Source organism: Furipterus horrens, unplaced genomic scaffold (genome assembly GCF_987537825.1).
Source record: "Furipterus horrens unplaced genomic scaffold, mFurHor1.1.pri manual_scaffold_17, whole genome shotgun sequence".
Classification (NCBI taxonomy): domain Eukaryota; kingdom Metazoa; phylum Chordata; class Mammalia; order Chiroptera; family Furipteridae; genus Furipterus; species Furipterus horrens.
In genome coordinates this window covers 99,068,885-99,091,010 of record NW_028327187.1, presented here as the reverse complement: position 1 = coordinate 99,091,010, position 22,126 = coordinate 99,068,885, and the positions used below count along the sequence as shown (strand labels likewise).

The following is a 22,126-nucleotide window of genomic DNA, read 5'->3' as shown; positions in this document are numbered from 1 at the left end:
ATTTTTCTAAGAATTCATGGCCAAGCATGGACCAATCTTAATGGCCCAGGGAAGAGGGTGTAAAGTCAACCAAGATACAGCCCAATGAAATAAACCCCATGATGACCACTGCTGGGAGTTTTAGGTGCCAATGGCGTATCATCTGACCTCTTATGAAAGTTAAGTGGCATCATGTCTCATAGGATTCTGTCATAGCTATTGGCAGGGATTTTCATTAGGATAGAAATCCTGTATAATTTTCCCTAATTTGTGCCTTTCCATCGCAAAAGGACATTACTGGTTTACCAGGGTGATGGGTAAGATCAAATGAAGCATGTGGTTAACAAAATTTACTACTTACTTTATGTTTTTGTTTCAAAAAAATTAAAGGGTATATAGGAAAGAAAGAAACTGAACATATATTATGGGCACCTTTTAATGACCTTCTCATTAATTATTGACACAATAGGCTACCTAGAGTCCATTCCTTTGCAAATCAAAACTCTCCGGTTGTCATGTCCTTCCACACCTCCCATACTTTCTCCTTTTTTAAATTAAATTTTTTAAAAAACATTTATTTATTTTAAAGAGAGAGAGAGAGAGAGAGAGAGAGAGAGAGAGAGAGAGAGAGAGATGTAGTGGGGGGAGGTGGAGGTAGGGAGGGAGAGAGCAAGATAGGAACATCGGTATGTTCCTCCACTTATTGACTAATTTCATTTGTTGATTCTTCTATGTGCTCTGACTGGGGATTGAACCTGCAACTTTGGTGTATCAGAATGACACTCTAACTAATTGAGCTACCCAGCCATGGCACCCTTCCCATACTTTCAAGATGGACTTTTCCCAGATGTCATCTCAGATTTTATTTCTATTTTGTGATGAGGTTGTTATTGCTTCCATTTTTCCTCCACTGCTGTTTCTAACCCAGAGAGGAGGTTTCCTAAATGTTCAGCGAGTAAGAAATGGTTAAAGGTACAACATAATAAAATATTATAAAGAATTAAAAATGATAACTATTAAAAGTTATGCAGCAACATATGTAAATATTTTGGCAATAATTCTTTAAAATCAGAAGTCAAAATTTTATCTACATTATGAAGACAATTAAAATATGTAGGTAAGAAATGGAAGAGATAAATATTAGCAATTATGAACACTGAAATATCAGAATTGTAGGTGATTTTATTCTTTAGTTCAGATTTGATGACTGGTTCATATTTCCAAAGAGTGTAACAGGGCTAGTGGTGGCCTTTGAAACCATTTCATGGGGACACCAAGGAGTGTCCCCATGCACAGCTCTCCAGCTCTGCAGACACAGCCTGGTGACTACCTGACGAGGGTCACTGGCTCTCTTGCTAACATTAGGCACAAAGACTTGGAAAGAATTTATGCAGCAAAACACCTCTGTTCAAATCAACTAATGCCATTTTATGTCTATTTTCACATTTTTGTCTAAAAGAAGATTGTAAGTAATAAGCCAGCTAATATCACTTAGTAGTGACAACATATTAGACATAAAGTCCAGACTTCCATTCTACAGGCTCTCTGACATTTATAAGAATTAGAAATAGTAGTTTCATTAAAAATGGAATCCAGCCATGGCTGGTGTGGCTCAGTGGACTGAGCACCAGCCTGCGAACCAGAAGGTCACTGGTTTGATTCCCAGTCAGGGCACATGCCTGGGTTGTGGGCCGGGTCCCCAGATGGGGAGCGTGAGAGGCAACCGATCTATGTATCTCTCACACATTGATATTTCTCTCCCTCTCTCCCTCCCTTGCCCTCTCTCTAAAAGTAAATAAATAAAATCTTTAAAAAAATGAAATCCAATTTCAATGATCTTTATTTTTCTTAGTAAAACAATATGAAAACTTCTCCCCAGTATAGTGTTCAATTGCTTTATTTTCTACCTGTTGTCTTATCAGTAATATAACCTTATTTGCCAAATCATAATTACAGTTCTCTTCGTTTCTGATTCTCATGGTATTTCTTGGTTCGTTTTACCCACATGGACAATAAGCAGAAGAGAAAATCTGTGAGGTCACTTACAAGAGTAATCACTATGGATTCACATCCTAACTCTGCTACTTGTAAGAGGAGTTACTGAACTTCTCTAGGCTTCAATTTTCTTACCTGTAAACTGGGAAAAAATAATAGTACTTTTCATGGAAGGCTTTTGAAAGCATGAAATAAGCCAATATATGTAAAAGTGAATAGTGGTTTCTGACAAATAGCAAGTAAGTACCCACTAAATGTTAGTTATTCACATTAGAATTACACTTAGTTTTAGCAAATATCATTGAGGAAATGACAGGAAAATTACACCTTGGTCATCCTTACCTGTATTATGACTTACATAGAAGTTGCAGCAATATATATGATTAAATTCCTCACACACATAATGTAAACAAAAACATCAGTTTCTGTAGATAATGGCTGAGCCATTTTTATGCTGTAGTTTTAGACTGACTATTGAAAAGCAATTTTTTAATCTCAAAACTTTGGCAATGATAGCAATTATAACACAATCTTGTCTTTGTTTTAGATGTTTAAAACATCTTACTTGGTTTGACAATAAAATTGGGTTTTTCTCCTTTCATATTTTCTTTTGCAATTCTTTGTCTTTTATTTAAAAGCTCCTTGCTTTTCTGAGAGCTACTAAATCCTAATCATTCTTGCTATCACTTTAGGATTCTCTCAGGTTTTAAGATTATGTCTCATTTGCTAACTTGCAGAGTCTTCTTCCCCTAATCAAATCTTTCACTGGATGCCTTTCATCTCTCCTTCCTCTCATCTAAGTCAAGGTCAAGTACAAACTTTCCCTTTTAATTCATCCTCACCAGCTATCCACCTTGTTCCATGATTGGCTTGATTCATAGACTCCTACATTTTTTGAGAAGAAAAAGGAATAGCATAACATACTGAGAACCTTATGCATAAAGCCAGAGCCTTTAAGGATAACCGTATAGATTCCACATTTCACACAGTCAGATCGGGATTTGGGAAAATCATCATTAGAAATTTCTAATTCATCTATGTTCATCCAAGTGAGAATATCTTAGTGATAACTAGTATCTCATGAAAGAACAGATTTTTATTTGTCTACACGTTGCCTCCAAATGAAGTAATGATAAGTCTGTAAGATCCTACGTGACTTTCTAACATTCTTGTCATCTAAATGAAAACCTTGCCCTCACAGTAGTTCAGGTCCTTCAGAAAAGTAGATATGGCAGAGACTAAAAGCTCACTAGCTCCTCATTCCCACTTACATTTCCTGAAATTAAATCTAGAACACATTTTGCTCAACAGGATGTGGGTAGAAGTGATGTACACAATCTTCAGCCATGGCCACAAAACCCCATGGATTCCACATTTTCTCTTCCTCTTCTCCACTGACCTTGGGCAGCTGTGAGTTTAGATAGTTCAACAAAACTGGAAAACCCTGGATCTCCAAGTCACCGTTTGGGCAACAGATTCCAAGAAGAGCTCTTCAGCCTCTATTGGACTATGATGCAACCAAGAAATTAACCTTTACTGTATTAAGCTGTTGAGATTTCAGGGTCTCTTGTTCCAAGGAACTTAGTGTAAGTACATATGCTATATAGCTTAGCATAGTCTAAATACTGCCTAATTTAGTGATGGAAGCCACTTCACTCAAGAAAACTATATGACATTTTTTTCTCCGATGACATAGCTAATCTGAGATCCAGATACTTGTTTAGCAGAAGGCCTTTTTCTGCCAGAAAAAAAAAAAATCTATAGAGGGTTTTTTTTGTTTGTTTGTTCATTACTCAATCAGATCAAGTTCCTACCAATATACTCCCCCGTTTAAAATCTTCTAAAGGCCACCCTTTATTTAACATTTAAGGTCTTTCCAAACTGACCCATAAATACAAGGTCTGAAAGAATTAAATGCATGCAAAGTGCTATGCATAGTGCTTGATAAAACATAGTCAAACACATTTTATCTCCTCTCCCTTTTTTCTTTCTTTTGTTCTGAAGAGTTGTAGACTATTAAGAGGACAAAAATATGGTGTAGTTTTGGGGGGAAGAGAAGGAAGAAAAAGAAGAGAAGCTGGGCTGGAGGACAGAGAATGAGAGGACAAGGTGGGGACATACCTTATCTCTGCCTCATACTTACATCCACCCATCCCTTCTCCATTCAGGACTCTCAAATAAAGGAGAAAAAGCAGACCTGTTACTTATTCTCAGAAGGAATTAACTGATTGACTTCAAGTTCCTACATAAGTATGTAGATCAACTTCGAAGTAGCTTTAAAAGATGGTGCAATGTGAAAACAAGCCCATTATAATCAGATTATTAAACTAGATTAATTTTAAGATTCATATTAGCCATCAATTTTCCTCTAATCTCTACTTTACTCTGCCATACATTTCAGCTTTGATGTAATTTTCCTTTAAAATTTTTACATTAAAAGTCATTACACTTTAATCCTTGGTATAACTGCATCCAGTGTACCCAGTATTTAATTTTAAGAACATCTCGTTGACTCTAACCTTGGTTTCTTTGATTTTCCTTTGGATTGCATCCATTGTGTAGGGACCCTCCTTCCATGAGTCCAGCTTGGCTCTGGCCTGCCCCAGCACCTGCTCAGCTTCTTCCTTGGCTTCCAGCCATTGTGTGGAATCCTTTAACATTTCATTCAACTGTTGCCTCCGGTTCTGGAGATGTTCCTGTACTTCGTCCCACTGATTCTGAATTCTCTCAACTGGAATAAAAGGAAAAATAAATACATAGGGTTCAATACTAGTCTTAAGAAGACCTTTTCAATTTAACCTCCAAATGGCTCAAGTTTTATATTACTGATGAAAATGTGTTCGCTTTGTTACAGCGAGGGTGATGGACAACTGCATTCCTTACTTGTTTTCAATGGCAAACATGAGTTTCTGTTAAATAATCTTCCTGAAGGTCACCTAGAACATCAGTCATATATGTAAAAATGTAACTCCGTCTATTCTCGATTCCTAGAACCAAATATGAATACACTTTTAGAAAGGTTCTACAGCAGAATGCCCCAAACATCTCACTCTTACCACTTGTATATCCAATAGTCTGACTTCCAAAACCATCACTCACATGTCATTCCTTGAAGGCTTTGCGGTGCCACAGTTTGCTTTGCCATCTAGATGCTAGGCTAGATACACCAGAAACTGGCACTCCCCCTCTTCCCTCTCCACCTGCCTGGAGCGGTCTGTGACCAATGACAGATGATAGCAGGCACAGGGGTGTGAATATGCTAGCTTCTCTGATGCTATGGGAGAGAATGGGGAAGTGTGTGTTTTTGAGGGTCTCAGAGCTCTCCCAGGAAGACGAAGCTCCAGCGGCCCGGAGGGGCAGCCTGCTTGATAATGTGCCCTCCTTTACTGGCTGTCTGCCATGCCTGTGCTACTTCCTTACTCCCCTCCTGCTATTTTCTTCAACTCCCAAATAGACCATTTGCTCTCAAAACCTTTCTCTCGGGTCTTCTTCTGGGGCAACCCAAGAGAAGATAGGCATCCTGGAAACTTCTTAAAACAACAGTTAAAAATTCATGCCTATCATATTCTGTAAGTATGACAGGTTTACACTGAGGCTATTTTCTGGTATCATTGTGAGTCCAAGACGGAGATGCTGGCCTAGAGATTATGCTCTGAAATACTTTATTTTGGAATATTAAAAATAGATATGATCACATTATTTTGTCTTTTCCATTGATAACCACACTCCATTTCTTTTTTTTTTTTAATTTTTAACAAGGTTAATTTATTTTTGTTATTATTTTATTTATCTGTTTTTAGAGAGAGGGGAAAGGAGAAGGAGAGGGAGAGAAACATCAATGTGTGGTTGCCTCTCACGCGCCCCCAACTGGGGACCTGACGTGCAACCTAGTCATGTGCCCTGACTGGGAATCGAACTAGCAACACTTGGTTTGCAGGCCAATGCTCAATCCACTAAGCTACAGCAGCCAGAGCCAGCCACAGGAGCCAGGGCCTCTCTTTTCCTTAAGGTGGTTTCATAAAATGGAAATAACGCCATAGGAAATAAATAATCAACCACCATCTATTTTATTGCTGAAGTAAGACAGTGGCAGATGTTTGAATTCTCCCCTAAGCCTCTCTGAATACTACGTGTAATTGGTTGTGAATTTCTCTGATATAGAAGTCCCCTCTTTCCACATATTACCATGGCAAAGTTCTATTATACTTTGCCCACATGTGTGGAATAGACTCCATATAGTCCCCCACCTCAAGCCTCTGTTTTTCACTGTAACATCTACACTTTAGACAGAGTAATAACTACTGTAGGTCTGATCACCCCACTCTCCTATTTAAACCCTTCAATGTCTCCCCACCACTCTCTGGAATATCTTAGCTTGATACACATGTCCCTCTGTGATCTGGCCCGAATAGTCCAAGAGGCTTATTTAAAAAAGGGCAAGTGACAACATATTTAGGGTGCAGGAAGCTCACAAAAGATAATACGAGACCCAGGCCTTGCGGCTATGGCATTGCTACTACTGCATCCAGGTGCAAGAAGTGAGGGGAAGGGGAAGGGGAAGCAGCCAGGAGCCAGGAGTCAGGAGGAAAATCAACCTTTGGAAGAGCAGTAACCTTCTGCCAAGGGATGCAGTCAGCCGGAGGCAACTTCACAGGGAGGCCACGAGGAGAATAAATATCATGACCTCACTCTGCCTGCTCTCTTTCACTTCCTGCTAGGGCTCCCCTGTGGCCAAAGCAACTGGAAGCCATAGGGCATGAGAGATCTCTGATGGCACAGATCAGCCTCCCGGAGTAGATGGCAGGGTGGAAAAGGGCAAAGCCTGGCCGTGGGTGGGCAAGTAAAATGTATACAGCACAGGATTATAAAATCCTGGTTCTTACATCCTCATGTCAGTTTTATCCTTCTTAATTCTCCTTGTTGTGGCCTCCATAATGTTTTGAGAAGTTAGGAGTTAAATAAAGACTTGAGATATTTTGTAAATGAGCATCAGGACTAGACAGACACTACAAGACTAGTGATTGTGACATGAAATAATCAAGAATAGGGTGCCTAGAATATGTAAAACCAAGTAAGTGGCCCTCATTCTTTTTATTGGGTTCATTTCTGTCTGGGCGTTTGACACGTGGTACAAAACCAGTCAACGTATTGTATCCTGACTTCAGTTACCATGATAAGAACTCTGTTTAAATGTCAGTGTCTCATTATAATTGTTGATCACTATTATTTTTTCTTTGTTTCATTATTGTGTGGAGCCCACTGGGTAGTGCAGCATCTGTTCTAGTTGAGATTTATAGTTATTGGTCATTCTACTTAATAATTAGCATATAAAATTAATAGTATAAATGCTATTATAAGGAACTGTTTAAGCTATAAATATAAATGTCTTTAAGTGTTACGAAACATTTTTATATCACAGAACAACATAGAACTGATTCCAATTACAAACCATTATAGCAGGCTACTTTATTATGCATAATTGGCACTTTCTTCTTAGCCTATTGTCATATACTATACGTAATTGAAAATAATAAAATGGACTTTCCTTAAAAAGTCTTTGATTTCAATTTGCCTTTGCCTTAATCAGTAATATTACACTATACTAACAACATTTTTAGGATGCCTAATATTTGTTATAGAAACATGGTGAGTCACTCATATTCATGCCAGTGAATCTGTTATACATCCTGCAGTTCATTTTAACTAGGATAAAGATAAACCATATTTTATAAAAGGCCATCACTTCATATGAAGAAGTAATTTTTCCTATTATGCAGGTAGATATTTCTTAATTGTGGAAAAAAGAAGGAGCTTTTATAGCCTAGACCATTGTTTCAGACAAACATACAGTTAAAGTTCTCATCCCAAAGCGGTCATGTGTGTGTAATGTAGCAAGATAAATTGGTTCACTGGGGGTGTGCATCCCACTAAGAATATACTATCTCATCCTTGACTTTTGACTGTACATGATCATCAGATAATACTTAAATAGATAAATTTATAGGCTATAGACTCACTCAACAATCAACTCTTCTGTGAACTGTTATTCATCAATCCATCCATCTAGCCTGTTGGTCACCATTGTATTTACCACCTACTAGATAACAGGCATTATGCTAAGCACAGGGTAGACAAAGGCGTCTGAGATTCCCTGCCTTCTGTTTGGTGTCTGTTAGATAGAGGTATTATTCATTATACACACGAAGAATCCAGGATGAGCAGTTCCAGGGAAAAGATAATGAATTCAAAGAACATGCAGGATTGACCCATGGACATGGACAATGGTGTGGGAATGACTGTGAGAGAGGGGTTGGGCTGGGTAGAGGGGGTTAAAGGGGGGAAAATTGGGACAACTGTAATAGCATAAACAATAACATACTGTGTAGCAGAAAGAAAGAAGGAACTCCTGCCATTTGCGACAACATGGATGGAACTAGAGAGAATTATGCTTAGTGAAATAAGCCAGGCAAAGAAAGAAAAATACCATATGATACCACCCAATACAGGAAACTAAAGAACAACACAAACAAAGGAACTAAATAGAACAAAGAGCACAATAACAGTCAATAGGGGGATGGGGTGTGAGAGAAGGGGGATAAGTAAGGGAAGGGTTTAGTCAAGGAACGTGTATAAATGACTCATGGACATGGACAACGGGGAGGGATATGATTGTGGGAGAAAGGATGGGCTGGGTGGGGGGAGCAATGGGGGAAAAATGGGACAACTGTAATTGAAAAACCAAAAAATAAATAAATAAACAAACAAAAAAAAAAACAATAACATATTTAAATTACAAAAAAGGAAAAGATAATGAGTTCAATCTTGGATCTAATCAGTGGGAGGTTTTAAGGACATTCCACACAGGACTATTGTTGCAGTCAGAGGAATTGAAGGTGCAATGACATAGCTGTGCAGGGTGGGGCAAAAGCAGGTTACAGTTGTTTGTATGAAAACTAATATAATAATTAAAAAATAATAATACAAGATGAACTCTGTGGTTTGCATATTCACAACTGTAAACCTACTTTTGTCTCTCCCTGTATATTTTGAGGTGGGGAGGGAAACAGAGAAATATCCAGGTTTAGCAATCACTACAGAAGACTAACAGAAGCCTTCAATGTGAATGCATTCTCACTGGTAAGGTGTATAGATTAAGTAGAACAGAGGGTTAAATATAGTCCCACATAAAGATAGAATATAGCAAAATAGCCAATGAGATGAAAAATGGCTACAGAGACAAGAGTACTTGGATAGCGTATTTTCATAGAAACATGGACAAGAATGAATTTCAGAAACACTTTAAAATGATTTATATATCACAAGATAAAATTCATATTACAGATAATTTATTTCAATACCTACTCTGTTCGAAGCACTGTTTTAAGTTCTTTACATGTATTAACTCACTTAATCATCACGATGACCTTATGAGGTAGGTATCATTGTTTATGTTGTTGTTGCTGTTCCATTCATTGAATAGATAAAGAAACAGAGATAATGTTAAAGAACTGGTTTAGCCCTGGCTGGTGTGGCTCAGTGTATTAAGCACTTGCCTGTGAACCAAAGGGTCACCGGCTCGATTCCCAGTCAGGGCACATGCCTGGGTTGCAGGCCAGGTCCTCAGTCGGGGCACACGAGAGGCAACCAACCACACATTGATATTTCTTTCCCTCTCTTTCTCCCTCTCTTCCTCTCACCGCCCCCCCCAAAAAGAACTGCTTTAATGTCATATAGATAGTGAGTGGTAGAGCCAACACTTGGACCCAAGCAGTCAGCCTCACCAAAGCCCATGCTGAAAGTATCCATTGGCTTTGACCACGTGGAATTAATTCCTTGAAGACCATACAGGAAATGATTTTAATGGAGCGGTAGAAATCTTACTGTAGGGAATTGACAAATGAATCAGCCAATGATGGATGAGAGTTAGAAGATAATTAGCCCATGGGGGTGATTAACTATGAGGTGTGTTTTTCTATATCTCCCAGACTTCACTCATCAGGTTTGAACACTAGCTGCCCACAGCAATAACCTGCTCAATAATTGGCTCAAGTACTGGCTTCTTTCCTTTCCCCATCTCATTGTCCTACTTCCCTACTGCTACTTCCTGGGGTCACCTTACAAGTAAACCACTTTCATTCAAAGCATAGTTTGAAGGTCTGCTTCCAGGAGAACCTAGTCTAAGAGTTCTATTTAAAAAAATCCTGGTGCACAACCCAGTGTCTGGTGCTTTGCATACTTTTAATAGCTATCAAAAGAATTGTGCATGTAGACTATTTCAATTATTCATGCTTCCCCTTTATACCAATGTAAAAATGCCACTTCCAAAGTTAACCTGTGCCGAGGACCCTGAGTCTTTCTTCCTGAAAAGCAATCATAGTCCCTTTATTGCATTTCAAGTTGACATATTTTGAACACTGCCTTAAGTCTTTTACATTTCCCTTTTTATTTTCCTTTTACTTTTCATGATCCCCATCAGAAGTAAACAAATATTCTCTGGACATCCTTTGTTTATAATAATGTCTTTGCATCAAACTCCCTTCTTGTAAAAAACATCTCCGCTCTCATGTTTACTAGAATATTCTCAGTTGATAAAAATAATATAAATTAAAAGGCATGGAGGGTGAATCCTGAGAACTAAATTAATCAAAGATCTCTAACATTCTTAAAATGAACGTAGATTAGAGAGAACCTGTTGGCATGTCATCCTGTGTTTTAAATTAAATTTTAGGCTGACTAGCATTGAAAAGTACATGTATATATCGAGTAAGGATATTTTTAAGGGCATTTTCAAATTTTGAAACATGCTGAGCTCTAGAGTATACTAACAACAATAAAAATATCACATTGTTGTTAACATAAGTACAATCAGATGAATACTAGAAAGACAGTCAGCAGATGTATCTCCCCTTGTGAAAGAATGAACCATATGTGAGAAGCCATTTTGCATAGCAGAAATTGTGGAGACATTATTTCCTTTGCAAAAGGATTCACCATAAAATTTCCCCATGTAGTCAATTTATTGAGTGTATTTAAAATATTATTTGACTTGTATTTCACTCCCAGGTATTGCATATTTCTATTGTACTCTCCCAGAAATCCATATTTACAGTCACCAAAAGATATGTAGTACATTGGAAGAGTCCCCAAGTAGGAAGCTACCCAAGTTCCTATCTACTGTAAAATGGACAAATACCTTGTGGTATATTTCTCAATAGAACGCTATCTAGCAATAAGAATAAAATATCTACAACTATATGCAGTAATATATATTAATTTCACAAACATGCTGTTAATGGAAAGATGCTAGCTCAAAGAAGGATATACTATTTTATTTCATGAACATAATGTACAAGAACTAGAAAAAGACTACTGTATAAGTCACAATAGTGTTACTCTTATGGGACTGGTAGTCACTGAAAGAGATATGATGGGGACTTCTGAGGTTCTGTTTGTTACTGACCAGCAAGTTAGGGTCCTGCTGCCCTCTGCCACCCTCTAGACAAAATTGCAGAGGCAAAGGTTTGGTGATAAAGGAAAGGAGTCTTTATGCAAAAGCAGTCACTTAAGCCTATCAAGTCACAGCTTCAATTACTTAAACCTAACAATTAAGGCTAAATCCTAACACCTGGGTTCTCCTAGCATTCATCGTTAGTTTTTAGTTATTTTATTTCTATAGGGTTAGTTTACAACCTAAAACAACATAATATACAAAAGCTACACAATTCAGGAAGAATGACAGGCTTCTGTCTCAGAGGATATCCCCTCTAGAACACCCAAAGAATAAACCTGCCATGCTCTGCCAGGCCAGCCCGATCCTAGTCTGTGCCAGGAGTTACTTCCCATACAAAATACCTTCCGTTGGGAAATGCAGGCAGCTGCAGCACGATCATCCAGGCAACCTTGAGGAAAAAGAGCCTATGAACGAGCTTGAGAGTGAGCCTGAGAGCGAGCCCAACAGAGAGCCAGCTCAGGAGCCAGCAAAGCTTAGGAGCCAAACAGTCAGCCTTCTTTTTATTTCCATTGGCTCTGGAGGCATTGAGCTCAGCCAATCCCATCCTAGATTGCTTTCCATTGCCTCGGCGAACTCCTCCTATGGCGCCTCCTAGTTCTCCCCAGTGATCATATTCAGATCTCTCTGTATCATGGTCATTTCTTGATTTGGGTGATGATTACACAGATGCGCTCTGTGCAAATTCACCAAGCTAGACATTTATGATGTGGGCACTTTTCCTTATGTATATTGTACTTCAGTAAGAATTTAATGATGTAGTATTTGACTTGTAAAACATATTCTAATATAACTTTAGAAAATTCACCTTTTTCAAAAGAGTTGCAACCTGTGAAATATGCATTACTTTGGCAGATACTAATGACAATTAGAGATACATGGTTTTGCTAAGGACATGATACAATTTAGACCGTAGATTTGTGGGACAGTGAACATTTTAGAAATACTCATTGGACAGTGAACCAGACTAGACCCACAGAAACAAATCAGCACAGAGAGTAATGAAGTAGCTATTCAGCTAGTTAATAAAAGAAACAAAGCAGTGTCCCAAGAATAGACTCCACACAAACATATACAAAAATTTTTTAGAAGTTTTATATATATTCCATTTTGTCAAGGAATGGAAGTAAACATAGTATCTGAAGATCATCAAAGAGAAGCTGTTATCTTGGAACTGGACCACAGTGGCAGTTGGACATCAGATAGGCATGGTAATTGTCCATAATTGGGCAACAATTCAAATGACAGAATTTTACCACACTCACAACCCTTCATCCAGGATATTATTATTTTCCATCCAGGATATTATTGACAGACCGAAGATATATTAATGGCAATGTATTTGGTCACTAGAGCCCATACTGTTAGATTTACATTTATACCATATCCATCTGACATACAAAGTAAAATAATAATAAAATACACGCATATAAACTCAGACAATCTGTGCATGTTGGTAATTGAATAGCTATCCAAATGCGTGCATTTCTTCTCTCCATGGTCCATCATGGAAAACTTCTCAACTGATTTGTGCAGTAAGTAGAAGCCGGATAATGAATGGAAATAAATAACCATTGCTCAGACTCAGGATGACAGACTGGAACTCAGCATGTGTCCTGATTTACGGATCTCCAAAGTGTCAAATTGGAAACACAGCAATCATGTTGAGAACCACAATATTGCAGAGAAAGAAACAGTTCAGTTGATTGAGTACTTACCAATCTATCACCTCAAGTTTTTAAGCTACCTATGTTTGATTATCGATATACATTCTTGACTGATATAAATTCCCATAACTTCTCTCCTAGGGAAAAACTTTATTTACGAAAACAAAACGATTGCCTTTTGAATATTGCAATAGCACAAAGAACAGCTCTGCTGAAATTTGTGCACTGAAGTTACAGTCTAAGAATGAGAAGTTATTGTGATTAGGTTTTAGAGAGACACCTTGACAATTCAATTTGCAAATGTGGATTCACCACAACTTTAATTGCCTCCCCTGAAACACTGAAATAATGATAGTTGCACAACCAAAGAATTGTTGTGGAGATAAAGTTCAGTAATGAATAAAAGCATCAAGGACTACACTAAAGCAAGGTGTTATTGCTTCTCTATATGGAGAAGCTTCAACAATGCATAATAGTCATCAGCAAACATCTGTGATCTGCTAGGTGGAGCACACTGTTGATCTTGAGGATTCTGCAGAGTACACAAGAGTTCCAGGTAGACTATATCAAGCTGGAAGGGTTAAATTGCAGGGAAAACTTGTGGAGTCATATGAATAGGTGAAGAACAGCATATATTTAACTATGGTCAACTGTAAGGAAACGGATCCCAAATGAAATTAAGACCATGAGCTCTGAACTATTTGTTAGGATCAGAAAAAAGATGTGAGAAGCACAACATATTGTTTCTCTGAGGCTAAGATAGTCATCAAAGTGCTAGATGTGATCAAGAAGGAAATTGGAAACAATGAAACCACCATTATCCTATTCTTGTACAAAGTCAGAACAGAACTATACCTTGAACAATGCCAGCCTATTAGAAAGTTTGACGTTAAAAGACTTATAAGGAGCCAAGGAAAGTGAAAGCAATAACCAACATTAGAGGGGATATTAAGATTTGTTCCTCTTCCTTCCACATGGCATTTAAACATGGTTCTAGAGAAGCCTTATCTATAGTTCAATCCATAAAGAAGAGGAAGACATAAATATGCTAACCATGAAGTCAAAGGTAGATAGTGTAAATGGACAACTACTCTATTTAAGAACAGGAAAGAAGAAAAGTGGTTGCTGTGCAACACAGAATAAAGGGTTTGAGACATTTTGGACCAAAGAGCTGAAATGAGAGAGGAGTTACAGGCACATGATTAAATCCTAGCCACTAGGACTAATTTTGATATCTGCTTTTTCTCTAAATCCTGAAAAGCTAGAATTCAGGAATAGTCAAGCATTTTGTTTAAATTCATGGGAAACAGACCCAGGATAAATGACTAAGTTAAAGTATTTTATAATATTAATCTAACACTTAAGGTTAGTTTGAAGGTGACAAAGATCAGTAATTTAATGCTATTTTCACATTTAGTTTACTCTCTGTAAAATGAGGATAATAATAACAAGATTAAGGAAATAATGGACACAGGGCCCCAAGCAGAGTACCTGGCTGCTAGTTTTCTCTCGTTTATAGGGGCAAAAATGGGCAGTCATGTACTTTGGTAACCCCAGTGGACTTCTGAAATTCTGAGCTATAAAGCAAAAGTGGGGGGTAGGTAGGATAATTCCTGAGGTTCTTTCCTGCTCGAATGGTCTGTGACATACATGTTCCTTGATGTTTCTGTCAGGGATAGAGGTTCTTCTTGCAAGGTTATTGGGAAGAACTGTCAGCCCAGTACCTGGATGAACAAATAGCATATCAACAGTCATGCACATTTCCCCTGGATGGACTATTGCTATGATTCAGCTTGGCAATCTTATATTCAACTATGCTAAAATTCAGTTAAAATAAACTCAGGTCAACTGAAAAAAAAGTTCCTTTTTACATTACTTTAAATTAAGATATAGTTGACCTATGACATTATTTTAGTTTCAGGTGTAAAAGATAATGATTTGATATTTGTATATACAGTATTGTGAAATGATCGCCACATGAAGTCCCATTAATACCCAAACATTCTCTGCTTTCTGGAGTGATAATACTTTTCTGTATCTTAATAGAGGTGTGTATCACACAGGTGTACCCATTCCTGAATACTCAATGGTACTGAAGAAGAACAGAATATGCCATTCCAAAATATGCCATTTTGGCATATTGGTTATTTTGAATTAAAGCTACTTTATACACTGGCCAGTATAAGAAGGATACTCCGACCTCCTCTGTCCCCCTGAAAGCAGGAAATCAGTCTCCTCTGTGATAGGTGCCCTCCCTGTTAACTGAAGGGTGGAAGGCATCCTTGTCACCTTCACCAATTCCTACCCCAAGCGCAAACTTCTTTGTCTTGTCAATTCTTCACAAATTTGTTGGTGTTTTTTGTTTTTGTTTTTGTTTTTTGTCTAAAAGGTATAAAAAGCTGCCTACATTGGTCCCTTCTTCGAGTCTCATATTTCTATGAGCGTCTGTATGCACGAAATTAAATTTGTTTTTCTCTTGTTGATCTGCGTTATATCATTTTAATTACTAAGCCAGCCAAAGAACCTAGAAGGGAAGAAGGGAAATGTTTTCCTTCCCTACACTTTACATATGATTTGTACATTTGACACAGTGTAAATTTTGCCTCAAGCAGATGAACAAGAATAACTGTGAATGGATATTGAACTCTAGTTAATGATATGCATGCTGAAATGCTTAGTAGTAAAAAGTACTGACGTTTCCAAACTTATGTTGAAATAAAGAAAATGATAGAGACTGATAGGCAGATAAGTGGATGAAGTGATACAGCAGAGTCTAGATGGTGGGTTCATGGACATTCACTGCACGATTCCTTCAGCTTTTCTGTGCATTCGAATTTTTCATAATAAAATGGCAGCTACAATGCTCTCTCACAGCCAGCGCATAGCAGGATATTACTTAAGCAGCTTTCTAAGTCACTAAGACTACATCCCAATTAGGAACACAATACCATGTGTGGAATACAGAAGTTTAAAAGGTAGTAAACAGAATTTATAGGCGTGTAAATGACAAAATGTTTTATTCCAAGTCACACTCAATGTGTATGAAGAGGAGTTGAAAATGGAATTCAGACAGATCTCTTAATTTCCTAATCAACAGTCTGTCAAAAACCGTATTACCTCCTTTAAAGTGTGCTGACTATTCTAATAGAGAAAATGAGCTAGTCCTTTGAAGAAAGCTCATTCTCTTGCTTTTGTTATAATACACAGGAAAATGTGTGTTGATTCCCGTGCTGAAAAATGAATTAAAGTAACAGGGGGACTGCATTTTTGCCACTGGTTGGAGAGTCAGAGATTTTGAGAAAATACCAACATCCAGCCATAAGGAAACATGTAAGCTATTTTTATTAATTATGTAAAGAGGTAGATTTTGAAATATATTATCTGCTCATTAAAAAATAAAATAAAATGAATGAATTAAAAACAACAATGGTATCCCTTGGCAGGGGTGAGTTATTGAATGGGATGAAAGCTTGAAGCTGGAGGTAACGCTTGATCTATATTTGTGCAAAAAAGATTTCAGTTTATAATCCTAGGTTGCTCACAAGACATAGAAAAGAAACTATCCAGATACAATATAGATACAACACATTGCTGGACAATGCACCTGTGTGGCCTGCCTCAGCCATCAACTAACTGAATGCCAAGTGTAGAAAAGATGGTACTCACTACTCGAAAGGGCTCAGCAGAGTTCATTAAATTGGAGCTAAAGGTGGTGTCACGTGGGTACTAGACTTACCAGGGTGATCACTTCATAAATTACATAAATGTCTTGTCATTGTGCAGTCCACCTGAAACTAATATAATATTGTATGCTAACTGTAATTGAAACAAAACTTTAAAAAATATCAAAAAAAAAATTGGAGCTAAGGAGTACCATTACAATAAAAAAAGTAAATTGGAGCTAGAGTACTATTATAATCCCAGCGCCACAGATTTACTACTGTGTCACCAGCATGCGATGCAGACAATAAAACTCAGTCATCCCTGTAAATCTGTATATCAAGAATTGATGTATTTTGTTTGGGATATAAATATCTGTAAAAATATGTAGAAAAAGGCATTATTTTTCTCCCTGAACACACATTAAATTCCATCGCTACACCTTGTCACTCAGACTTTTATTGACAAATGCTGAAAGTTAAAGTTGTACCTGAAAATCAAAGTGGGCTTGCTCCTGTCTTCACCAACACACTCCATAGTCCAGCCATCCAAATTAAGGCATAAAAATAAATATATACAACACAATTCCTTGGACAGAGACTATGGGCTAAAAAGCAAAATAGCAGGTATTATGCATTGATAGACTTTTCCATATTTCTGGCCTTCCTTACCTTCTTCTCTTCAGGTTTCAGTGTCTGTCCTACCCATGCCTCTTTCCTTCCCTAACTCACTATTCTGATGGTTTCCACCTCCTAAGAGGAGCAATGCTCTTTTTCACCCATCCTGTATCTTCTATCTCAGCTTAGAATCTCAGCTGAAAAGAAAACAACAGGAAACTGAACAAATTCTCTCTTCTGGCCCTACACCACCTCTGGCCAATGTAATGTCTTTCTTCTTCATGGAAGAATGGTTTATACCAGTGTTACTTAAATAAAATGGTTTGTGTCCTGACCACATCTGCATCACTGGGGTGTTTGTGAGAAATGCATCATCTCAGGCCCCACCCCAGAGCCACTGAATCAGAATCAGCATTTTCAAACAAGATTGCAGAGGTGATTTGTATGCATATTGAAGTTTGAGAAGCACTGGTCTACACTCACTATTTCCACTTTCACGTCTCACATAGCCTGCTCAGTCTACTGCATCTTGCCTTTTGCCACTGAAATTAGTCATGAAGATGATGGCAATGACTTCCAAGTTACTACAGCATTGGAGAATCTCTAGTCTTTATTTTCCCAGACCTCCCTTCGGTATTTTCCATCCCTGATGAGCCTTCCTTGAAGCCTTCTCCTTTTGATCACCATGGCAAGATTTGTTTTAGATTTTATTCTGCCCCTTTGGCTATGCCTCAGCCTCCTCTGCTCATCTCTTAAATGCTACCACTCCCTTGGGGTCTCGTTTTGACCTTCTTTTCCCTTTACATATTCTCCCTGGGGATTCAAAGCCAAACCCCTACTGAATCCCTTCTCAATATCAACATATCCAAAATTGATCGCATCATCTTCACCCTTCTCAATCACTGATGAACATCTATTCCTCTCCCTAGTCATTCTAGGAGAAACCTAAAAATCATACTTGATTCCTCTTTCTTCCTTATCCTTTAACCGAGATGCCACATTATTCATTCAATCTCCTCAATCGCTCTTCTAACCTCTCTGCCATCCACTGTCTCTTCCCTAGACTATTTTATTTAAAAGTTTTCCGATGTTCTCTCTTATTTAGTGAATCATAACCACACCTGTACATTTGAATCAACTGAAGTATTTAAAAACAAACCAACGTCTGAGCCCTATTCCCAAAGATTTTTATTTAGTTCGTTTGGGTTGGAGTCCAGATATTGGCAATTTTTTATCCTCACCTGAGGACAAGGTTTTCATTGCTTTTAGAGAGAGAGGAAGGGACAAAGGAAAAAAGAGACAAAGGAAGGTAGAGAGAGAAATAGCGATGCGAGAGAGAAGCATTGATTGGTTGTCTCTCATACACGCCTTAAATGGGGATAGAACCTGCAACCTAGCTATGTGCCATGACTGGGAATCAAATCCACAACCTCTCAGTTATGGGACAATGCTCCAATGAACTGAGCCATGCCACTCAGGGCAGGCAAGGGCATTTTTTGAAAGCTCCCCCTAGTGATTCTAATATGCAGCCAGGACTGAGAGCCACTGTTCTAACACCAGCTTTTGCGCTTCCCATCCATCTTCAAGACTCTGGTCAGAGAAGGCTTTTATAGATGAAAATCTGAATCTGTCATCACTTATTAAAGGATAATAAGCGACCCTTGTATTGCTGTCAGAATAAAATTAAAACTCATGACCTTACAAGATCTTTTGGAATGTAACCCTTGTCTACTTTTCCAGCTTCTTAATTTTCATTGCTTGTTTTGAACTCTACACTCTAGCTTCAAAACCACACGAGTCCTCTACATGTGTGATGCTACCATGTCTCACATGTATCTCTGGCCAGAATATTCTCTACCCTTTTTCACTTGGCAGAACTCTGCTCAAAAGTCACTGCCATGAGCCATTTTGTTTCTGAATATTTTCTTCTGTCCTATCCACACCTTATTTTAGGGGCTTGGGTAGGGTACCCTGCCTTATGGTTTCTACAACCCTTTACCCTTGCCTTACCTATGAACACACTGATTCCACTACTTGGCAGTTGTCTATTTCCTGTCTGTCTTACCCATTGAATGGTAATTACTTGAGGATAGAGAATGTGTTTATATACTCAGGACCCAGCACAAGTTTGGCATGTAGGAGCATGTAAGAAAATGTGTAGAAAAGGTGAACGCAATTCTTCAGTCACAAACAAGAATTCACGTGCTACTGCAAAAACAGAAATCATCACAAACATACAATATATAAATTAAACAAGTATATGCATTTATTCAATGTTCTAAAATAAAGTACATGGTCAAATTGTTTTTTAGACTTTGTGAAAATGGGGCTTCTGTCTTTAGGGGAAAAAGCAAATGAGTTAATGGCGTATAGCTCCAATTGTTATTCCTTTAAATGTTTCTCCAGAAGAGCAAAATGTGAGATTAAAAATAAATACAGATCAATCAATTCTGGTCCTTTTGACACATGTACTGTTATTAAGACAAATACAAGCTCAGTGATATAAGATATATTTTAGACTAAAATGTTGGCTGAAAAGCCAGAAAGGAAAGTGTATGAAACACTCAAACTGCTATTATCAGGTTGCATTTTGAGATAATCTTCGCTTATTTAAACCTCAGCAACTCACACATGTCATAGTAAATGATGTTAAAGATGGGAAAGATAAAAAGTAACTCCTTCCCTATTCTAATGATCCCAATGCAAGGGAAAAAATACTTCTATACAAAATATGTAAATAAACTTTGATGAATAGTATAGCAACTCCTAAAATAGGGCAGAAGATCCTAAAATGAAATACTTGACCTTACAAGAAACAACGGAAAATTCTATGTATGGGTCCCAATATTCCATTTACCTTTGGGTAAGTCATAAATACAGACCAGAGAAGAGTGAGCCAGGAGAGAGACAATACTTTGGTGAAACATATGGCTAAGAAATACTGGAACAGAACAGTGTAACTGCCTTAATTTTAAATGGAACTTCTTTTTAAATATATTTCCATAATAAAAGAATAGAAAAATTTTAAATGAGGTAATCTGTGTAAAAAGTGCTGTATAAATTGTAAAGCCGTCAGCAAATATAAGGTATTATTATTATTATTTTCTTTAAAACGAGGTATGGAATGGCATTGTGCCTATCCTATTCCCAGCCAGGGAACAGAATCCTTTAAAAAACATATGAAAGTAATGCCTTTTAACAAAAACAAAAAGAAAAACATGCATGCATTGCCTGAATTTAGTCTTACGTATGGTTATACTTTGGTTCTGATAAGCTGTTATAAATAAAGAGAGTCATTTGATTTTCTGATAGTGATTTGTTTTTATACATTTACTTCCTTTGTCTATCTGTTTGCTCATTAAAAACTTTTCCTTGATCATTTACTATGTGTTGAGATTGAGTAAGAGTGTGTACAAAATCAAGGCTGCAGAAGGAGTAATCAACATGTTATAAGTAAATTATCTAATTCAATATTCATATGCATTTAGAATCTATGTCTTTAAGATAGAATCCATTTCTTTGAATGTATCACTCATTATAAAGAAAAGCTCAAAGAGGGGACTTTCACATTTGGCAGTGGCCATGTGAGTTATGGCAAGGATTCTGATCTTTGTCAATGGTGACTGATCACAAGGTTTCAGGCAGGGGAGTGACACAATCTGATCTGGGTTTCAAAAGATGAGTCACACTGCTAATTAGAGAACAGACTGGAGAGGAGGGCAAGAAGAGATACAGAAACAGAATAACCTGGTAGGAGAGGAGTTCAAGTAAAACCTCACAGTGACTGGTAGACTGAAAGATGAGAACAGATTAGTAGAATATTCAGAAGATGAAATGTACAAGACTGCCTCAATTCCTCTTTTTGCATAGAATGTATTGCCTGGCACATGATAGGTGCTTCATGAGTGATTTTGATGGAAAATGAATGGGGTTAAGAAAATCTTACAACTCTTTAAAGGGGTCTCAGAAGCTCTGACTCTGCCATAGAATGACTTTTCTCTGTCACAGGAAAAGATGGAACTAATAGACTATGACCACTGCTGTTCAGTAAGGTATGCCAAACTCAACAAGTCCCTTCTAGGATGCAGGCTACATGTAGCATGCATCTGCAAATTCTTACCTTCAAGCCTTTTTATTGGTAAATATTACTTGCTTGAAATTTTGTTCTTTTTGGCTTGACTTTTGAATAATTTGTAGATAAATAAATAGGAAAGAAACGTGGATCTTTTTTGTATTACACAAAGGTTGCTGTTGGACATTGATGTGGACCCACAATTTCATGTTGAATGTGAGGTTATAATGATCCCCAGGAGGAAAAGTAATGTAAACAGTTTGGATAAAACAGGTAAGAGGTCAGAGGTGTCAATATGAGAGCTTTCATTCATAGGGCAGTAAGTAACTGAAGCCATGAGTAGAGGGGCTAAGGCAAAGCATTGGGAATGTTCTGGAGAGAGGCAGGCTAAATGCAGGAAACCGGAACGAGAGATTTGGGAAAGGTTATAGTACCCTTGTGTTCAAGGCAGAGGCTTTTGAGATGAAGCTAGAGAAGTGGTCCATAGTCTAAGCAAGGCGAACCTTCTGGGTGGTCCCTGGTAGCTTCAGTGATCTGGTTACTGTGTGGACTGCAAGAGATTAGGTCTAAAAGAAAATGCTGGAAATGTTTCCAGAGTTCACTGTGGCAGTTAAAGAAGCAAAACAGG

General features: G+C 37.8%; 1 protein-coding gene across 2 annotated transcripts in view; it reads right to left on the bottom strand.

The window, feature by feature from the left end:
- DMD (dystrophin) overlaps positions 1 to 22,126 on the bottom strand; it is a 1,939,482-nt gene that overhangs the window by 511,717 nt on the left and 1,405,639 nt on the right. For both annotated transcript variants that reach the window (XM_090265340.1, XM_090265335.1), the window contains one exon: positions 4,494 to 4,705. In XM_090265340.1, the coding sequence (XP_090121466.1) occupies positions 4,494 to 4,705 (212 nt within the window). The remainder of the gene's footprint in view (positions 1 to 4,493; positions 4,706 to 22,126) is intronic.